Source organism: Dendrobates tinctorius, unplaced genomic scaffold, assembly GCF_039654945.1.
Source record: "Dendrobates tinctorius isolate UK_male_01 unplaced genomic scaffold, ASM3965494v1 ptg000251l, whole genome shotgun sequence".
Lineage (NCBI taxonomy): Eukaryota > Metazoa > Chordata > Amphibia > Anura > Dendrobatidae > Dendrobates > Dendrobates tinctorius.
The window spans coordinates 3542793-3559329 of NW_027361918.1; the positions used below are offsets into that span (position 1 = coordinate 3542793).

At 44.6% G+C, this 16537-nt stretch overlaps 1 protein-coding gene across 4 annotated transcripts in view; it reads right to left on the bottom strand.

Annotated features, from left to right (window-relative positions):
• The window catches only part of LOC141065415 (uncharacterized), a 63453-nt gene that overhangs the window by 26205 nt on the left and 20711 nt on the right, over positions 1-16537 (bottom strand). For 3 of the 4 annotated variants that reach the window (XM_073557892.1, XM_073557889.1, XM_073557890.1), the window contains exon 2: positions 14182-14334. In XM_073557892.1, the coding sequence (XP_073413993.1) occupies positions 14182-14334 (153 nt within the window). Of the gene's footprint in view, positions 1-14181; positions 14335-16537 lie in introns of those variants that run through there. The other variant, XM_073557891.1, reaches the window with a different exon arrangement.

Here is a 16537-nt window from a genome sequence, read left to right on the forward strand (position 1 = left end):
CAGCAGATAATAGAAATATAGAAGAGTTTACCTCTCCACTCAGCAGATAATAGAAATATAGAAGAGTTTACCTCTCCACTCAGCAGATAATAGAAATATAGAAGAGTTTACCTCTCCACTCAGCAGATAATAGAAATATAGAGGAGTTTACCTCTCCACTCAGCAGATAATAGAAATATAGAAGAGTTTACCTCTCCGCTCAGCAGATAATAGAAATATAGAAGAGTTTACCTCTCCGCTCAGCAGATAATAGAAATATAGAAGAGTTTACCTCTCCACTCAGCAGATAATAGAAATATAGAAGAGTTTACCTCTCCACTCAGCAGATAATAGAAATATAGAAGAGTTTACCTCTCCCCTCAGCAGATAATAGAAATATAGAAGAGTTTACCTCTCCCCTCAGCAGATAATAGAAATATAGAAGAGTTTACCTCTCCACTCAGCAGATAATAGAAATATAGAAGAGTTTACCTCTCCACTCAGCAGATAATAGAAATATAGAAGAGTTTACCTCTCCACTCAGCAGATAATAGAAATATAGAAGAGTTTACCTCTCCACTCAGCAGATAATAGAAATATAGAAGAGTTTACCTCTCCACTCAGCAGATAATAGAAATATAGAGGAGTTTACCTCTCCACTCAGCAGATAATAGAAATATAGAAGAGTTTACCTCTCCACTCAGCAGATAATAATAGAAATATAGAAGAGTTTACCTCTCCACTCAGCAGATAATAGAAATATAGAAGAGTTTACCTCTCCACTCAGCAGATAATAGAAATATAGAAGAGTTTACCTCTCCACTCAGCAGATAAAGGGAATTAGACCTACCGGTAATTCTGTTTCCTGTAGTCCCTCAGGACAGCACCATGGAGGACATCCTTCCTTGCCCTATAGTGGGACAGGATCAGAGAGAGGTTAAAAGGCCCCTCCCACCTCCACCCTCCAGTGTTTTTTCAAAGTACCACCGAGGATGGATGGAAATGGTCTAAACACGCCCTTACAAACGCATCTGTAAGACCCTTTAGCGGCTCCATCCCCATCTCGAGCCACGATGATCTGATGGATGAACAATCTGCCGATCGATTCCATGCAAGCCTAAAGACAAACATAAGGGAGGGAACTAAGGGTGCTGTCCTGAGGGACTACAGGAAACAGAATTACCGGTAGGTCTAATTCCCTTTTTCCCTTACGTCCCTCCGGACAGCACCATGGAGAATACCAAAGCAAAGGTCTCAGGGTGGGTACAGAAGCCCCCAGATCAAAGTTCTAGGTAAGAACCAGGCTAGATCTAGACATTATCTATAAGATGAGAAGAAATATAGATATCGAAAGGGATCTACAAAGGTAATCACCGCAGTGAGTGTCTGATATATGTCTATAATGGCCAATTTCAGTATGAATGTGGCAAACAAGATTTGCAGTGGAACAACCTGTTGCACCCCAATACCACTAATGAACCGCAGTGAATTACCGTTATTGTGATAGATACTTATGAACACCGCAGTCACAGAAATAGGATTAAAACCTTATTGCCCAGCAAAAGGTATGGTGATAACCACAGCCATAATACAAAGAAGACTGTACAGACCGTTAATTCGCTGTATGTGCTTATAACACAGGATAGTTCCTTCATCGGTCCTCCTGGGCTCGGCTTAAACCTTGGCTGGAGACCACCTTACCATCCTACAAGGAAACCTGCAGGCCAGAGACTCTGCTCCGATGGCAGATCAGAGCAATAACAGTACATGGAAAATAGCGGAGTATTGAGACGTATGTACCCTACTCATCCAGGAGGTCCTGTGTATTCTGAATCCTTTACATGTCTAAACCTCAAGAAAGGGTTGGCTATTATTTAAGACTAAGGAAATACTCCATCTGGCAGGTAACTACTCCTGCCACTACCAACATTGGCTTTTCCTTAGAAGCATTGAAAGGGAAATGTGGATCCTCACGCCTGTTTTACTGATGTTAGACACGGGAGTCTGGACTTTGGAACTGAGGAGAGTAAAGGGGGTTTTACACTAAGCGATATCGCTAGCAATATCGCCAAAACGTCACTGGTTTTGTGACGCTATAGCGATATTGCCAGCGATATCGCCATGCGTGATACTTACCAGCCACCGGCTCCCCCGCTGTCCATCGCTGATCGCGCGAGAATGTCCGGCTCCATTTCTCGTCGGGCGCTTCCTGCTGAGACTTCCTGCTGTGACGACGAGCGACGCTGGACGCGGGCGGGCGGACGCAGGATCGCTGTGTGTGAAAGGTAAGTATCGTGCGCTGCGTCGCTGCTGCATCGCTGTGAGATCTTTCTGTATGAAAGCTCACTAGCGATCATTTAGCGATCATTTAGCGATGCACCAGCGATCCTGACCGGGTCGGATCGCTGGTTGGATCGCTGGTGCATCGCTAAATGTAAAAGGGCCTTAAGTGTGTGCTTCTATACAAGTCACTGACACTGTAAATGTGTCAACCTATTCATATGTTATATCCTAAAAGGCAATCTTCTTAGAGATATTTATACCCCTGACTGCTATGGTGCGAGGAACCACACTCTTTAGCTAGAGGGAAGTAGGTTTCCTCCCATCGCAGAGGGGATTGACTACTGCGAGGCAGATGGGCTATGGGTTCTCGACTGCAAGAGTCATGGATACCGCTTCTTTAACTTAGGAGCCCTGACTCCCGTAAGAGCAGCGAGTATGGGATCCTCTGCTATCAAGGAAACCAGTCCGACTGCTCTATGTGGAGTCGGGAAGAATTGTTTCCTCCCACCTTATGGGATTTTCTGCACCCAGACTATGTCCACTTAAAGGATGAACCCCAAAGACGTATGTCTCCCTTTAAAAGTTACCTATGAGAGGGACCTGCCTTTAGCCCTCAAGACAGTAACTCACTTTAGAGTTCTGTTCCAAATAGAAGAAATGCTAAGTTACAAGGCCAATTCAAGCATAACTGTTCCTCTGGCTAAGTCCAGTTGCCAAGAATGAAGCAACAGAAACTGGGTCTAGGCCCGAAACACAAAGACCAGAGTTGGGGCCTGAGACAAAATGTGAAGTGGTAGGCCAACCATACAAGGTGTGGCCCACAAAAATGCCCAAGTCAGAAGGTCTAAGCCAGAGGCCCAAAGCCACAGCACCCGAGGTATTATGAAGCACAGAGGTATTAGGACCCATAAATGACCCCCTGAGGCGCTGGGGTACCAAAGCCCTATGACGCCATATGATGCACAGAAGCCTTATGCTGTACAGAAGCGCCATGACGCCATATGATGTGCCAAGACACTATGGGGCGCTATGAAGCAATATGATGCATATAGCCACTATGAAGGCTTATGATGCAATATGATGCACCAAGGGACTATGAAGCTATATGATGCAGTATGACGCACAGACACTATAGAGCTCTATGTTGCAGCACAAAGGCACTATGAAGCCACATAGTGGAATACGCTGCACAGAGGTCCCATGATGCCGCATGTTGAACAGAGGCACTATGCAGCCCCCTGATGCAGTCTGATGCACAAGGGAACTATGAAGCCACATGATGTACAAAGGCACTATGAAGTCATATGATGACGTATGATGTACCAAAGTACTATGACGCCATATGATGCACAGAGGTACTATGAAGCACAATGATGCAACCTGAAGCACAATGATGCCACGTGAAGCGCAATGATGCAATATCAAGCGCAATGATGCAATATGAGGCACACTGGTGCAATATGAGGCACACTGGTGCAATATGATGCACCATGATACAATATGATGCACCATGATACGATATGATGCACAATGATACGATATGATGCACAATGATACGATATGATGCACAGTGATACGATATGATGCAGTGATGCGATATGATGCACCGTGATGCGATATGATGCACAGTGATGCGATATGATGCACAGTGATGCGATATGAAGCACAATGATGCGATATGAAGCACAATGATGAAATATGAAGCACAATGATGCAATATGAGGCACAATGATGCAATATGAGGCACAATGATACGATATGATGCACAATGATACGATATGATGCACAATGATACGATATGATGCACAATGATACAATATGAAGCACAATGATACAATATGAGGCACAATGATGCAATATGAGGCACAATGATGCAATATGAGGCACAATGATGCACAGAGGCCGTATGATGCACAACGGCCGTATAGTGCACGGCGGCAACATATCGTGCACGGCAGCAGCGGCCGTGTATCGTGCGCAGCGGCCGTGTATCGTGCGCAGCGGCCGTGTATCGTGCACAACGGCCATATGTCGTGCACAGCGGCCCGATGTTCAGCGGCGATACGATGCACAGAGACAAAACGATGCCCCTATGATGTAATATGATGCACAGATTACGGCCCTGCTTGAAGGCCACCATGTGTCCAGCCATAAGGCTCTGTGCAGACCTGGTCTGCAACTAACTGAGGTCCCATTATGAGATGTAGCTTGGACAAATGGCCTTACTATAGCCTAGAGGTCCAAGGCCTAGCTGCTTATATGTGGAGCATATCTCAGCACATGAGGCTTTAGGCCCAGCTTTGGCACCAAGGCCTGAGGCTAGTATTAACCCAGAGGCCAGGCCCTGAACACAACATTCCAGCGTGCACTCACCTGTGCTGGCTCCACACCTGCTAGAAAGACAGGGGGAGCTGGTAACGCCGAGAGCCTACCATGGAGGGAAGTGGCTTTTGGTCAGGAATGTTGTATTACTGCCAGTGATTTCCTTTCCAGTGCCCCACGAGATCCAAGAAACTAGGCTGTTGCCTGTCTCGTTCTGCACTTCCGCGTTCTGCCGTGGAACGCACGCCGACCTTATGCTGACGTTGCCGGAGGCGCGGCGGCCTTCTCCACCGCATGTTTTCCGGAATTAGCCATGTTTTGCCGGGCCGGCGTCCGAGCCGAGAGCCTCCCACCGGGAGGAGCGGCTCAACCCAGGAGCACGTCCGCTCGACTGGTCTCTGGGGCAGAGGGACTCCCCACCGGGGAGTGTCGGCCCTGGGCCCCTTGGCAGGGGGAAGGATTGGACGCGCCGCACGATCCCCCTGAGCCCATCATGCAGGCTGGCTGAGGAACTTCTCCAAGAGGTGTCAGCCACGGTCCACTTGACAGCGGGGAAGAGAGGGCTGAGACCCCCAATCCCATCTGGTACAACGAATGACGGCTGAGGGACCTCTCCCAGAGAGGAATCAGCCACAGACCACCTGCCAGGGGAATGGAAAGCAATAAATGTCCACAGGCTATCTTCGCTCTAAGAGCAACCTCTCATACAACCGTCCCCTGCCGGGACAGGAAAAACACTGGAGGGTGGAGGTGGGAGGGGCCTTTTAACCTCTCTCTGATCCTGTCCCACTATAGGGCAAGGAAGGACGTCCTCCATGGTGCTGTCCGGAGGGACGTAAGGGAAAATAGAAATATAGAGGAGTTTACCTCTCCACTCAGCAGATAATAGAAATATAGAGGAGTTTACCTCTCCACTCAGCAGATAATAGAAATATAGAAGAGTTTACCTCTCCGCTCAGCAGATAATAGAAATATAGAAGAGTTTACCTCTCCACTCAGCAGATAATAGAAATATAGAAGAGTTTACCTCTCCACTCAGCAGATAATAGAAATATAGAAGAGTTTACCTCTCCCCTCAGCAGATAATAGAAATATAGAAGAGTTTACCTCTCCGCTCAGCAGATAATAGAAATATAGAAGAGTTTACCTCTCCGCTCAGCAGATAATAGAAATATAGAAGAGTTTACCTCTCCCCTCAGCAGATAATAGAAATATAGAAGAGTTTACCTCTCCGCTCAGCAGATAATAGAAATATAGAAGAGTTTACCTCTCCCCTCAGCAGATAATAGAAATATAGAAGAGTTTACCTCTCCACTCAGCAGATAATAGAAATATAGAAGAGTTTACCTCTCCACTCAGCAGATAATAGAAATATAGAAGAGTTTACCTCTCCCCTCAGCAGATAATAGAAATATAGAAGAGTTTACCTCTCCGCTCAGCAGATAATAGAAATATAGAAGAGTTTACCTCTCCACTCAGCAGATAATAGAAATATAGAAGAGTTTACCTCTCCACTCAGCAGATAATAGAAATATAGAAGAGTTTACCTCTCCCCTCAGCAGATAATAGAAATATAGAAGAGTTTACCTCTCCACTCAGCAGATAATAGAAATATAGAAGAGTTTACCTCTCCACTCAGCAGATAATAGAAATATAGAAGAGTTTACCTCTCCCCTCAGCAGATAATAGAAATATAGAAGAGTTTACCTCTCCGCTCAGCAGATAATAGAAATATAGAAGAGTTTACCTCTCCACTCAGCAGATAATAGAAATATAGAAGAGTTTACCTCTCCACTCAGCAGATAATAGAAATAGAGAAGAGTTTACCTCTCCACTCAGCAGATAATAGAAATATAGAAGAGTTTACCTCTCCACTCAGCAGATAATAGAAATATAGAAGAGTTTACCTCTCCACTCAGCAGATAATAGAAATAGAGAAGAGTTTACCTCTCCACTCAGCAGATAATAGAAATATAGAGGAGTTTACCTCTCCACTCAGCAGATAATAGAAATATAGAAGAGTTTACCTCTCCACTCAGCAGATAATAGAAATAGAGAAGAGTTTACCTCTCCACTCAGCAGATAATAGAAATATAGAAGAGTTTACCTCTCCGCTCAGCAGATAATAGAAATATAGAAGAGTTTACCTCTCCACTCAGCAGATAATAGAAATATAGAGGAGTTTACCTCTCCACTCAGCAGATAATAGAAATATAGAAGAGTTTACCTCTCCACTCAGCAGATAATAGAAATATAGAAGAGTTTACCTCTCCGCTCAGCAGATAATAGAAATATAGAAGAGTTTACCTCTCCGCTCAGCAGATAATAGAAATATAGAAGAGTTTACCTCTCCGCTCAGCAGATAATAGAAATATAGAAGAGTTTACCTCTCCGCTCAGCAGATAATAGAAATATAGAAGAGTTTACCTCTCCACTCAGCAGATAATAATAGAAATATAGAAGAGTTTACCTCTCCACTCAGCAGATAATAGAAATATAGAAGAGTTTACCTCTCCGCTCAGCAGATAATAGAAATATAGAAGAGTTTACCTCTCCACTCAGCAGATAATAGAAATATAGAAGAGTTTACCTCTCCACTCAGCAGATAATAGAAATATAGAGGAGTTTACCTCTCCACTCAGCAGATAATAATAGAAATATAGAAGAGTTTACCTCTCCGCTCAGCAGATAATAGAAATATAGAAGAGTTTACCTCTCCACTCAGCAGATAATAGAAATATAGAGGAGTTTACCTCTCCACTCAGCAGATAATAATAGAAATATAGAAGAGTTTACCTCTCCACTCAGCAGATAATAGAAATATAGAAGAGTTTACCGCTCCACTCAGCAGATAATAATAGAAATATAGAAGAGTTTACCTCTCCACTCAGCAGATAATAATAGAAATATAGAAGAGTTTACCTCTCCACTCAGCAGATAATAGAAATAGAGAAGAGTTTACCTCTCCACTCAGCAGATAATAGAAATATAGAAGAGTTTACCTCTCCACTCAGCAGATAATAGAAATATAGAAGAGTTTACCTCTCCACTCAGCAGATAATAGAAATATAGAAGAGTTTACCTCTCCACTCAGCAGATAATAATAGAAATATAGAAGAGTTTACCTCTCCACTCAGCAGATAATAGAAATATAGAAGAGTTTACTTCTCCGCTCAGCAGATAATAGAAATATAGAAGAGTTTACCTCTCCACTCAGCAGATAATAGAAATATAGAAGAGTTTACCTCTCCACTCAGCAGATAATAGAAATATAGAAGAGTTTACTGTTGTGAATTCGTTTTCTGGCTTACCTCTGGTTACTAGTGAAGATAGTGAAACTGGTTATATTGACAGAGGGGTCGTGAGTTCTCTTTCTGGGCTCCCTCTGGTGGTTACTGGAGGTAATGGAGCTGATCTGATTAACAGAGTTTCTGACTGTATTTAAGACAGCTGACTCCCTCTATCCCTGCTGGTGATTTTTTCCTGCCTCCTGAGGTCTTAGTTTCCAGCTCAGTCCCTGCATGCTCAGCTACGTGTTCTTTTGCTATTGTTCACATTTGATCTGATTTTGTCTATTTCAGTTTTGTGTGGTCAGCCAGCTCCGGCTGGAGCTGTGCTGAATTTCCATCCATATGTTACTGCCTGTGCCAGTTTGCTTTTGTCCCTTATTAGATTGGTATATTCTGAAAGCAGAGCAAAAAGAGGCCCGAGTGCTGATATAGTGGACGAAGTCGTGTGACTTCAGTATTTTTCTATCAGACGTGTTGGGCATTTTTTGCAGGTTTTTTGGCGTGATTGCAGACAGTGACTTTCCTTTCCTGTCTAGTTAGTTTGGGCCCCATCATTTGCTCAGTCTATTTTCCTGCCTGCGTTTGTGTTTTCATCTTTTCTCACAGACAATATATGTTTGGGGGCTATCTATTCCTTTGGGGTCTGCTCTGGGGCAGTTAGTTTTCCCTTTTCTTGCTTTAGGCTTATTTAGTCCTCCAGCCATGACGAGGCGTCTAGGATCATCGTAGGTACGCTCCACGGCTGCCGTTAGTTGTGTCGTTAGGATCAGGGGTCTGCAATCTGCTTAGTTACCAACCTCTCTGGTTTTCTGTGGCTTAGCTTTGTCTTTCTTTCCTCCTCGGTGACTCAATCATAACAGAATCACCAGCCTAAACCGCAGATTCTAGGGTACTCAAAGGAAGGAAAGAATTGTAAAAGAAAAAAAAGTGTCAGAATTTTTTATATTATATATATATTATATTATATATATATATATATATATATATATATATATATATATATATATATATTTAATGGAGATTAAGCAATTGTCTGATCGTGTTGAGCAGCTCGCTGAAATTCCGCCTATTTCGCTCAATCATCTGCTGTTGAACCAAAAATCCCTACTCCTGATGTGTTTTCTGGGGATTGGTCTAAATTTTTGAATTTTAAGAATAATTGTAAACTATTTCTTGCCTTGAAGCCTAACTCATCGGGGAGCTCTGTGCAGCAGGTTAAAATTGTCATCTCCTTGCTGCGCGGCGATCCTCAGGATTGGGCTTTTTCTCTGACACCTGAAAATCCTATTCTGACCAATGTGGACGCATTTTTTCAAGCCTTCGGGTTGTTGTATGATGAACCTAATGCTACTGATCAAGCTGAGAACACCTTATTGGCACTGAACCAGGGTCAGGATTCTGCAGAGTTATACTGTCAAAAATTCCAAAATTGGGCGGTCCTTACTACATGGAATGATAGTGCATTGGCAGCTCTCTTTCGGAGGAGTTTATCAGAGACCGTAAAAGATGTTATGGTGGGATTTCCTGTTCCCTCTGGTCTGGATGATTCTATGTCATTAGCCTTTCAAGTTGATCGGCGTTTACGTGAACGTAGAACTACACGAGAGGCGTTGCCGCCTTTTGAACGAACTTCTGAACCCATGAAATGTGATAGGGTTTTGTCTCGGGCGCAACGCCAAGAGTTCAGAAGGCGTAATAAGCTGTGTTTTTTCTGTGGAGATGCCTCTCATACTATTTCTGTCTGCCCTAAATGAGAAAAGCATTTTGCGCACACATTTGCTGTGGGCAGTGTACAACCTAAGTTCCTTTTGGCAATTACTCTGATCTGCCCCTTGTTTGTAGGTCCATAATCCTGTTTTGGATTGGAAATCTGTGTCTGTGGTGAGTTGGGGTTGACAGTGTGTTCTTAGTGACGCTCCTGTTTTCTCCACCTCTCCCCAGTCTCATGATATTCCTGATTACTTGGCTGATTTTTCAGATTTATTTTTTTAGTGAGAGTAAGTCTGCGTCTTTGCCTCCTCATAGGAGTTATGACTGTGCAATTGAGTTGATGCCTGGATGTAAATTTCCCAAGGGTCGGCTTTTCAACTTAGCGGTTCCCGAACATGATGCTATGCGATCTTATATCAAGGAGTCATTGGAGAAGGGTCATATTAGACCATCCTCGTCACCTTTAGGTGCTGTTTTTTTTGTGGCCAAGAAAGATGGTTCATTAAGACCGTGTATTGATTATTGTTCCCTTAACAAAATCACTGTTAAATATCAGTACCCGTTACCCCTGATTTCTGATTTATTTTCCAGCGTTAAAAGTGCCTGCTGGTTTACCAAGCTTGACCTCAGGGGGGCATATAATCTTATTCGCATCAAGCACGGGGATGAATGGAAGATGGCGTTTAATACTCCGGAGGGACATTTTGAGTACCTGGTGATGCCATTTGGGCTCACTAATGCCCCTTCTGTCTTCCAATCCTTCATGAATGATATTTTCCGGGACTTTGTGGATAAGCTTTTGATCATTTATCTGGATGATATTTTGATCTTTTCCAGTGATTGGGACTCTCATGGGGAACATGTCCGGACTGTGTTCCAGATTTTGAGGGAAAATTCACTCTATGTTAAAGGGATCGAAGTGCCTCTTTGGTGTACAGAGGATTTCACTTTTGGGATTCAATTTGTCCCCGTCTGCTATTGAAATGGACCCGGCCAAGGTACAGGCCATTTATGATTGGGTTCAGCCCACTTCTTTGAAGGCTCTCCAGAAGTTTTTGGGTTTTGCTAATTTCTATCGTAAATTTATAAGTAATTTTTCTGGTATTGTCAAACCACTGACTGATCTGACCAAAAAAGGCGCTGATGTGGTGAACTGGTCTCCAGAGGCAGTCTCGGCATTTCAGGAGTTTAAGCGGAGATTCACTTCTGCTACGGTTCTACGGCAACCTGATGTCTCACTCCCATTTCAGGTGGAGGTAGATGCTTCTGAGATTGGTGCAGGAGCCGTTTTGTCCCAAAAAGATCCGGTGACTTCTAAAATGAATCCCTGTGCCTGCTTTTCTCGAAAATTCTCCCCATCTGAACGTAACTATGATGTGGGGAATCGGGAATTGTTGGCCATGAAATAGGCATTTGAAGAGTGGAGACATTGGTTGGAGGGAGCTAGACATCAAGTTGTGGTCCTCACCGACCACAAGAATTTTTTATTTATCTTGAATCAGCCAAACGCGTGAATCCTAGGCTTGTTTTTCACGCGTTTAAATTTTGTGATCTCTTTTCTTTCGGGCACTAAGAATGTTAAGGTGGATGCACTTTCTAGGAGTTTCTTTGCGGATTCTCTTATTGTGACCGAGCCTACTACCATTCTAAATGAGGGGGTAGTTCTTTCCGCCATCTCACCCGATTTGAGACGTGCCCTGGAGGAATTTCAGAAGGATAAACCTGAGCGTTGTCCTATGGGAAAATTGTATGTTCCTGACCAGTGGAGGAAGAGAGTAATATCTGAAATTCATTGCTCCGCGTTGGCTGGTCATCCAGGTATTTTTGGTACCAGAGATTTGGTGAGTCGGTCATTTTGGTGTCCTGCCTTATCTCGTGATGTCAGGAATTTTGTGCAGTCCTGTGGGACTTGTTCTCGGTCTAAACCCTGTTCTTGTTCTAGTGGGTTGTTGATGCCCCTGCTGGTGCCCAGGAGGCCATGGACCCATATGTCAATGGATTTTATTTCCGATCTTCCTGTCTCTCAGAGAATGACTTATCTAGGTGATTTGTGATAGATTTTCTAAGATGATCCATCTTGTACCACTCCCAAAGTTGCCATCTTCTTCAGAGTTGGTGCCCTTGTTTTTACAACAGGTGGTTCGGTTGCATGGGATTCCTGAGAACATTATGTCGGACAGAGGAGTCCAGTTTGTTTCCAGATTTTGGAGTGCTTTTTGTTCCAAAACTGGGAATTCAGTTGTCCTTCTCCTCTGCATTTCACCCTCAGACCAATGGGCAGACAGAGAACAAACCAGACTTTGGAGTCCTATTTGAGATGTTTTATATCTGCTGATCAGGATGACTGGGTCTCATTTTTGCCCTTGGCCGAATTCGCGCTAAACAATAGAGCTAGTTCTGCCACTTTGATGTCGCCCTTTTTCTGTGACTTTGGGTTTCATCCTCGATTTTCTTCAGGGCAAGTGGAATCTTCGACCTGCCCAAGTGTGGACACTGTGGTAGAGAGAATGCAGCAGATTTGGGACCAAGTGGTGGATAAGTTGTCCCTCTCAGGAAAAAGCCCAACGATTTTCCAACCGGCATAGGACCATTGGTCCCCGGTTTAAAGTGGGTGATATGGTTTGGTTGTCGTCAAAGAATATTCCTATGAAGGTTGCCTCTCCAAAGTTCAAACCAAGATTCATTGGACCTTATAAGATTTTGGAGATTCGTAATCCTGTTTCTTTTCGATTGGCTCTTCCAGTTACGTTTAAGATTCATAACGTGTTTCATAAATCTCTGTTGAAGAGGTTTGTGGAGCCAGTAGTTCCTATGGCGGTGCCTCCTGACCCTGTATTGGTTAAAGGCAATGTGGAATATGAGGTAGAGAAAATATTGGATTTTCGTTTGGCTAGACGGAGACTCCAGTACTTGGTCAAATGGAAGGATTATGGCCAGGAGGATAATTCTTGGGTCTCTGCTTCTGACATTCATGCCGAAAGATTGGTTCGTGCTTTTCACCGGGCCCATCCTGATCGGCTTGGTGGCGTGGATGAGGGTTCGGAGACCCCTCCTCAAGGGGGCGGTACTGTTGTTAATTTGCTTTCTGGCCTACCTCTGGTTACTAGTGAAGGTAGTGGAGCTGGTTATATAGACAGAGGGGTCGCGAGTTCTCTTTCTGTGCTCCCTCTGGTGATTACTGGAGGTAATGGAGCTGATCTCATTAACAGAGGCTTGCCACCTGATAATTATTATTATTTATTTATATAGCACCATTGATTCCATGGTGATGTACATGAGAAGGGGTTACATACAAATTACAGATATCACTTACAGTAAACAAACAATGATAGACTGATACAGAGGGGAGAGAGGACCCTGCCCTTTCAGCTTTACATGCTACAGGATGGTGGGGAAGGAGACAGTAGGTTGGGGGGTTGCAGCAGTTCCGGTGTTGGTTGAGGTGATATCACCGGTAGAGGTGAGAGAGAAGGAGGTAGCGGGGTCATTACAGGCTGTAGGCTTTCTTGAAGAGGTGGGTTTTCAGGTTCCGTCTGAAGGATCCAAATGTGGTTGATAGTCGGACTTGTTGGGGCAAAGAATTCCAAAGAATAGGGGCTATTCGGGAGAAGTCTTGGAGGCGGTTGGGTGAGGAGCGAATAAGTGTGGAGGAGAGAAGGAGGTCTTGGGAGGACCGGAGATTACGTGAGGGAAGGTATCGGGAGATTAGTTCAGAGACATATGGGGGAGACAGGTTATAGATGGCCTTGTAGGTCAGTATTAGTAATTTGAACTGGATACGCTGAGGGAATGGGAGCCAGTGAAGATATTTGCAGAGGGGAGAAGCAGAGGAGTAGCGAGGAGAGAGATGAATTAGTCGGGCGGCAAAGTTAAGGATGGACTGGAGAGGTGCGAGGGTGTTAGCAGGGGGACCACAGAAAAGGATGTTGCAGTAGTCGAGGCGGGAGATGATGAGGGTGTGCAAAAGCATTTTAGTAGATTGAGGGTTGAGGAAAGGACGGATTCTGGAAATATTTTTGAGCTTGAGGCGACAGGAGGTAGAAAGAGCTTGGATGTGCGGAGTTTACCTCTCCACTCAGAAGATAATAGAAATATAGAAGAGTTTACCTCTCCGCTCAGCAGATAATAGAAATATAGAAGAGTTTACCTCTCCACTCAGCAGAAAATAGAAATATAGGTGGTTTACCTCTCCACTCAGCAGATAATAGAAATATAGAAGAGTTTACCTCTCCACTCAGCAGATAATAAAAATATAGAGGAGTTTACCTCTCCACTCAGCAGATAATAATAGAAATATAGAAGAGTTTACCTCTCCACTCAGCAGATAATAGAAATATAGAAGAGTTTACCTCTCCGCTCAGCAGATAATAATAGAAATATAGAAGAGTTTACCTCTCCACTCAGCAGATAATAACAGAAATATAGAGGAGTTTACCTCTCCACTCAGCAGATAATAGAAATATAGAAGAGTTTACCTCTCCACTCAGCAGATAATAATAGAAATATAGAAGAGTTTACCTCTCCACTCAGCAGAAAATAGAAATATAGGTGGTTTACCTCTCCACTCAGCAGATAATAGAAATATAGAAGAGTTTACCTCTCCACTCAGCAGGGAGATGATCTCTAAGGTTAAGTCTATGATTCTTCTGGAAATGTTGCTCTCGTCTTCGTCCATGTCTGGTTCGTCACTCGGGGAGAAATCTGGGTGGTGTGAAGGGATCTGGGTCTTCAGGGTCTTTATGATAGGAGGCTGTAAATCATACAAGGACATCACCGTCAGTCACATACAGATCTGATCTCATTGCGCAGTGACATTTACAGATTTTTCAAGTCTCTTTGACATCTCACGTAATGATTCGTCCCTGTGCCCGGAGCCTATTTCACCAGGGACAGATTATTACGGCATTGTGGTTGCCCGCGCATACGGTCTGTGAACCGACGATCGCCTCCGGGTGTCAGCTGACACCAAGCACTCAGTGCCAGGATCGGTAACGCACCGCTCCCAGCACTTTAATGCGATTGCAGCAGTCCGTGTGTCAGCAGAGGGATGACAGCTCTTCTGCCTTTGGATTGGAGACCCCGTGGCGTGTTGTGGGTTCCCGAACGCTGTCAGGGTGACCCAGTGCCATCATGACAACATCCGGTTCACCAGAGCTAGTAAAGTAGATCATGCGCAGTGTCTGATCAGCAACTCTGTCAGCGCAGATAAGCGCAGCTTGCATAGTATTGGGATGTTGCTTCATCCTCATGCTGTACAAGTGATCAGCCTGCTGTCCCTGTCCCTGCTGTCCCATAGTGGGACAAAGTAAAAGGTTAAAAACAAATAAAAATTTTATTTTAAATAATTGTACAAAGATTAAAAAAATACTCCCTCAGCAATGTGTGTGCGATTCCAGCCCCCTCCTTTTCGCCTGCTACACAACTGTAACGTGAGAGTCGTTTTATGACCCCCCAAACTGGTAGAAAATAGTCTGAGGCACATGGGACGCTCTTTGTCTAAGACTGGGTCATTAAAGATAAAACAAAAGGGCCCCGATTATTGATGTAGGTGTGAATCTCACATTTTCGGCATTCTACATCGGTAAAATCACCACCCAGTGAGTTTTCTAAGCTCCAGCACCAGTAGAATCCGAGAAATTGATTTCTGCCTATTCGGGTCATACGTCCACTTCATGTTTGGACTTAATAGAAAACTAATTCCAGAACAAGAATAATGATAGTCCCACCGTCGCTCTACGAGGTTTCCCGCCAGAGATATGGAATTACTAAGAGTTTGGTAACTTCTGAAAACGGGAGTACATTCCATAGCTCCGCTCACTCAGTGAGGTCATGAACAGATGGTATAACATTAGGGAGCCCAGTTAGGAGGGTGTATTTTGCCCAGGGAACTAGCCACGAGAGGCTATGCACGTTGACCTGATGAATTGGGACGGTTCCCTCCCCCTTACCAACCATCTCCACATGGCTTGCCAGTAACTGAAACATGTAAGCTAATCTTTAATCCATCTTTATTTTGTAATCATTTGTACATATTGTAATTTCCACGTTTGTAACAGCTTTCATATTTTTTTGTAAACACTGCCTATTTCTTTTTGGAGTAAAAGCTATAATATTTATGTTAGCGTGGGTGGTCTGAAGCCGGAATCTCCTGGAGTGGACCCTCTGGACCGTGGCACCGAGGGGCCCCGGGCGAGCTGCCAGGTGGAACCGATCCCTATACAGGGACCGTTAGGAGCAGGCCCAGGGGTTCGAGTACCACGGTAGCCGGTACCGAGAGGGGCAGCTCAGGATGGACTGGAGTAGGACTATGGGACTGAAGTGTAGATGACAGAACAGGGCTGGCACACAGGAGACAGGAATGGAGTAAGACTATAGACTGGAACGTGGAGGGACTGAAGTGTAGATGACAGGACAGAGTTGGAACACAGGAGACAGGAGTAAAGGAGGATGGAAGGACTGGAGCAAGATGGAACGGGAACACTGGAGGCAGGACTGGAGTAGGACGGCAGGACTGAAACAAGATGGAACAGGAACACCGGAGGCAGGACTGGAGGAAGGCAGGACTGGAACAGGAACACCGAAGGCAGGACTGGAGTAGCACGGCAGGACTGGAACAGGATGGAACAGGAACACCGGAGGCAGGACTGGAGAAGGATGGCAGGACTGGAACAGGAACACCGGAGGCAGGACTGGAGTAGGACGGCAGGACTGGAACAGGAACACCGGAGGCAGGACTGGAGTAGGATGGCAGGACTGGAACAGGAATGGATCAGGAACACTGGAGGCAGGAGACGGAGGAAACAGGAATACTGGGGCAGGACTGAGAAACACCGGAGGCAGGAGACGGAGGAAACAGGAACACTGGAGCAGGACTGAGAATAACTGTTAGCGAACACGGAAGTCAGGCTGCGAGGCTGCTGCAGGAAACACTGAGGACAGCATCGAGAGACTGT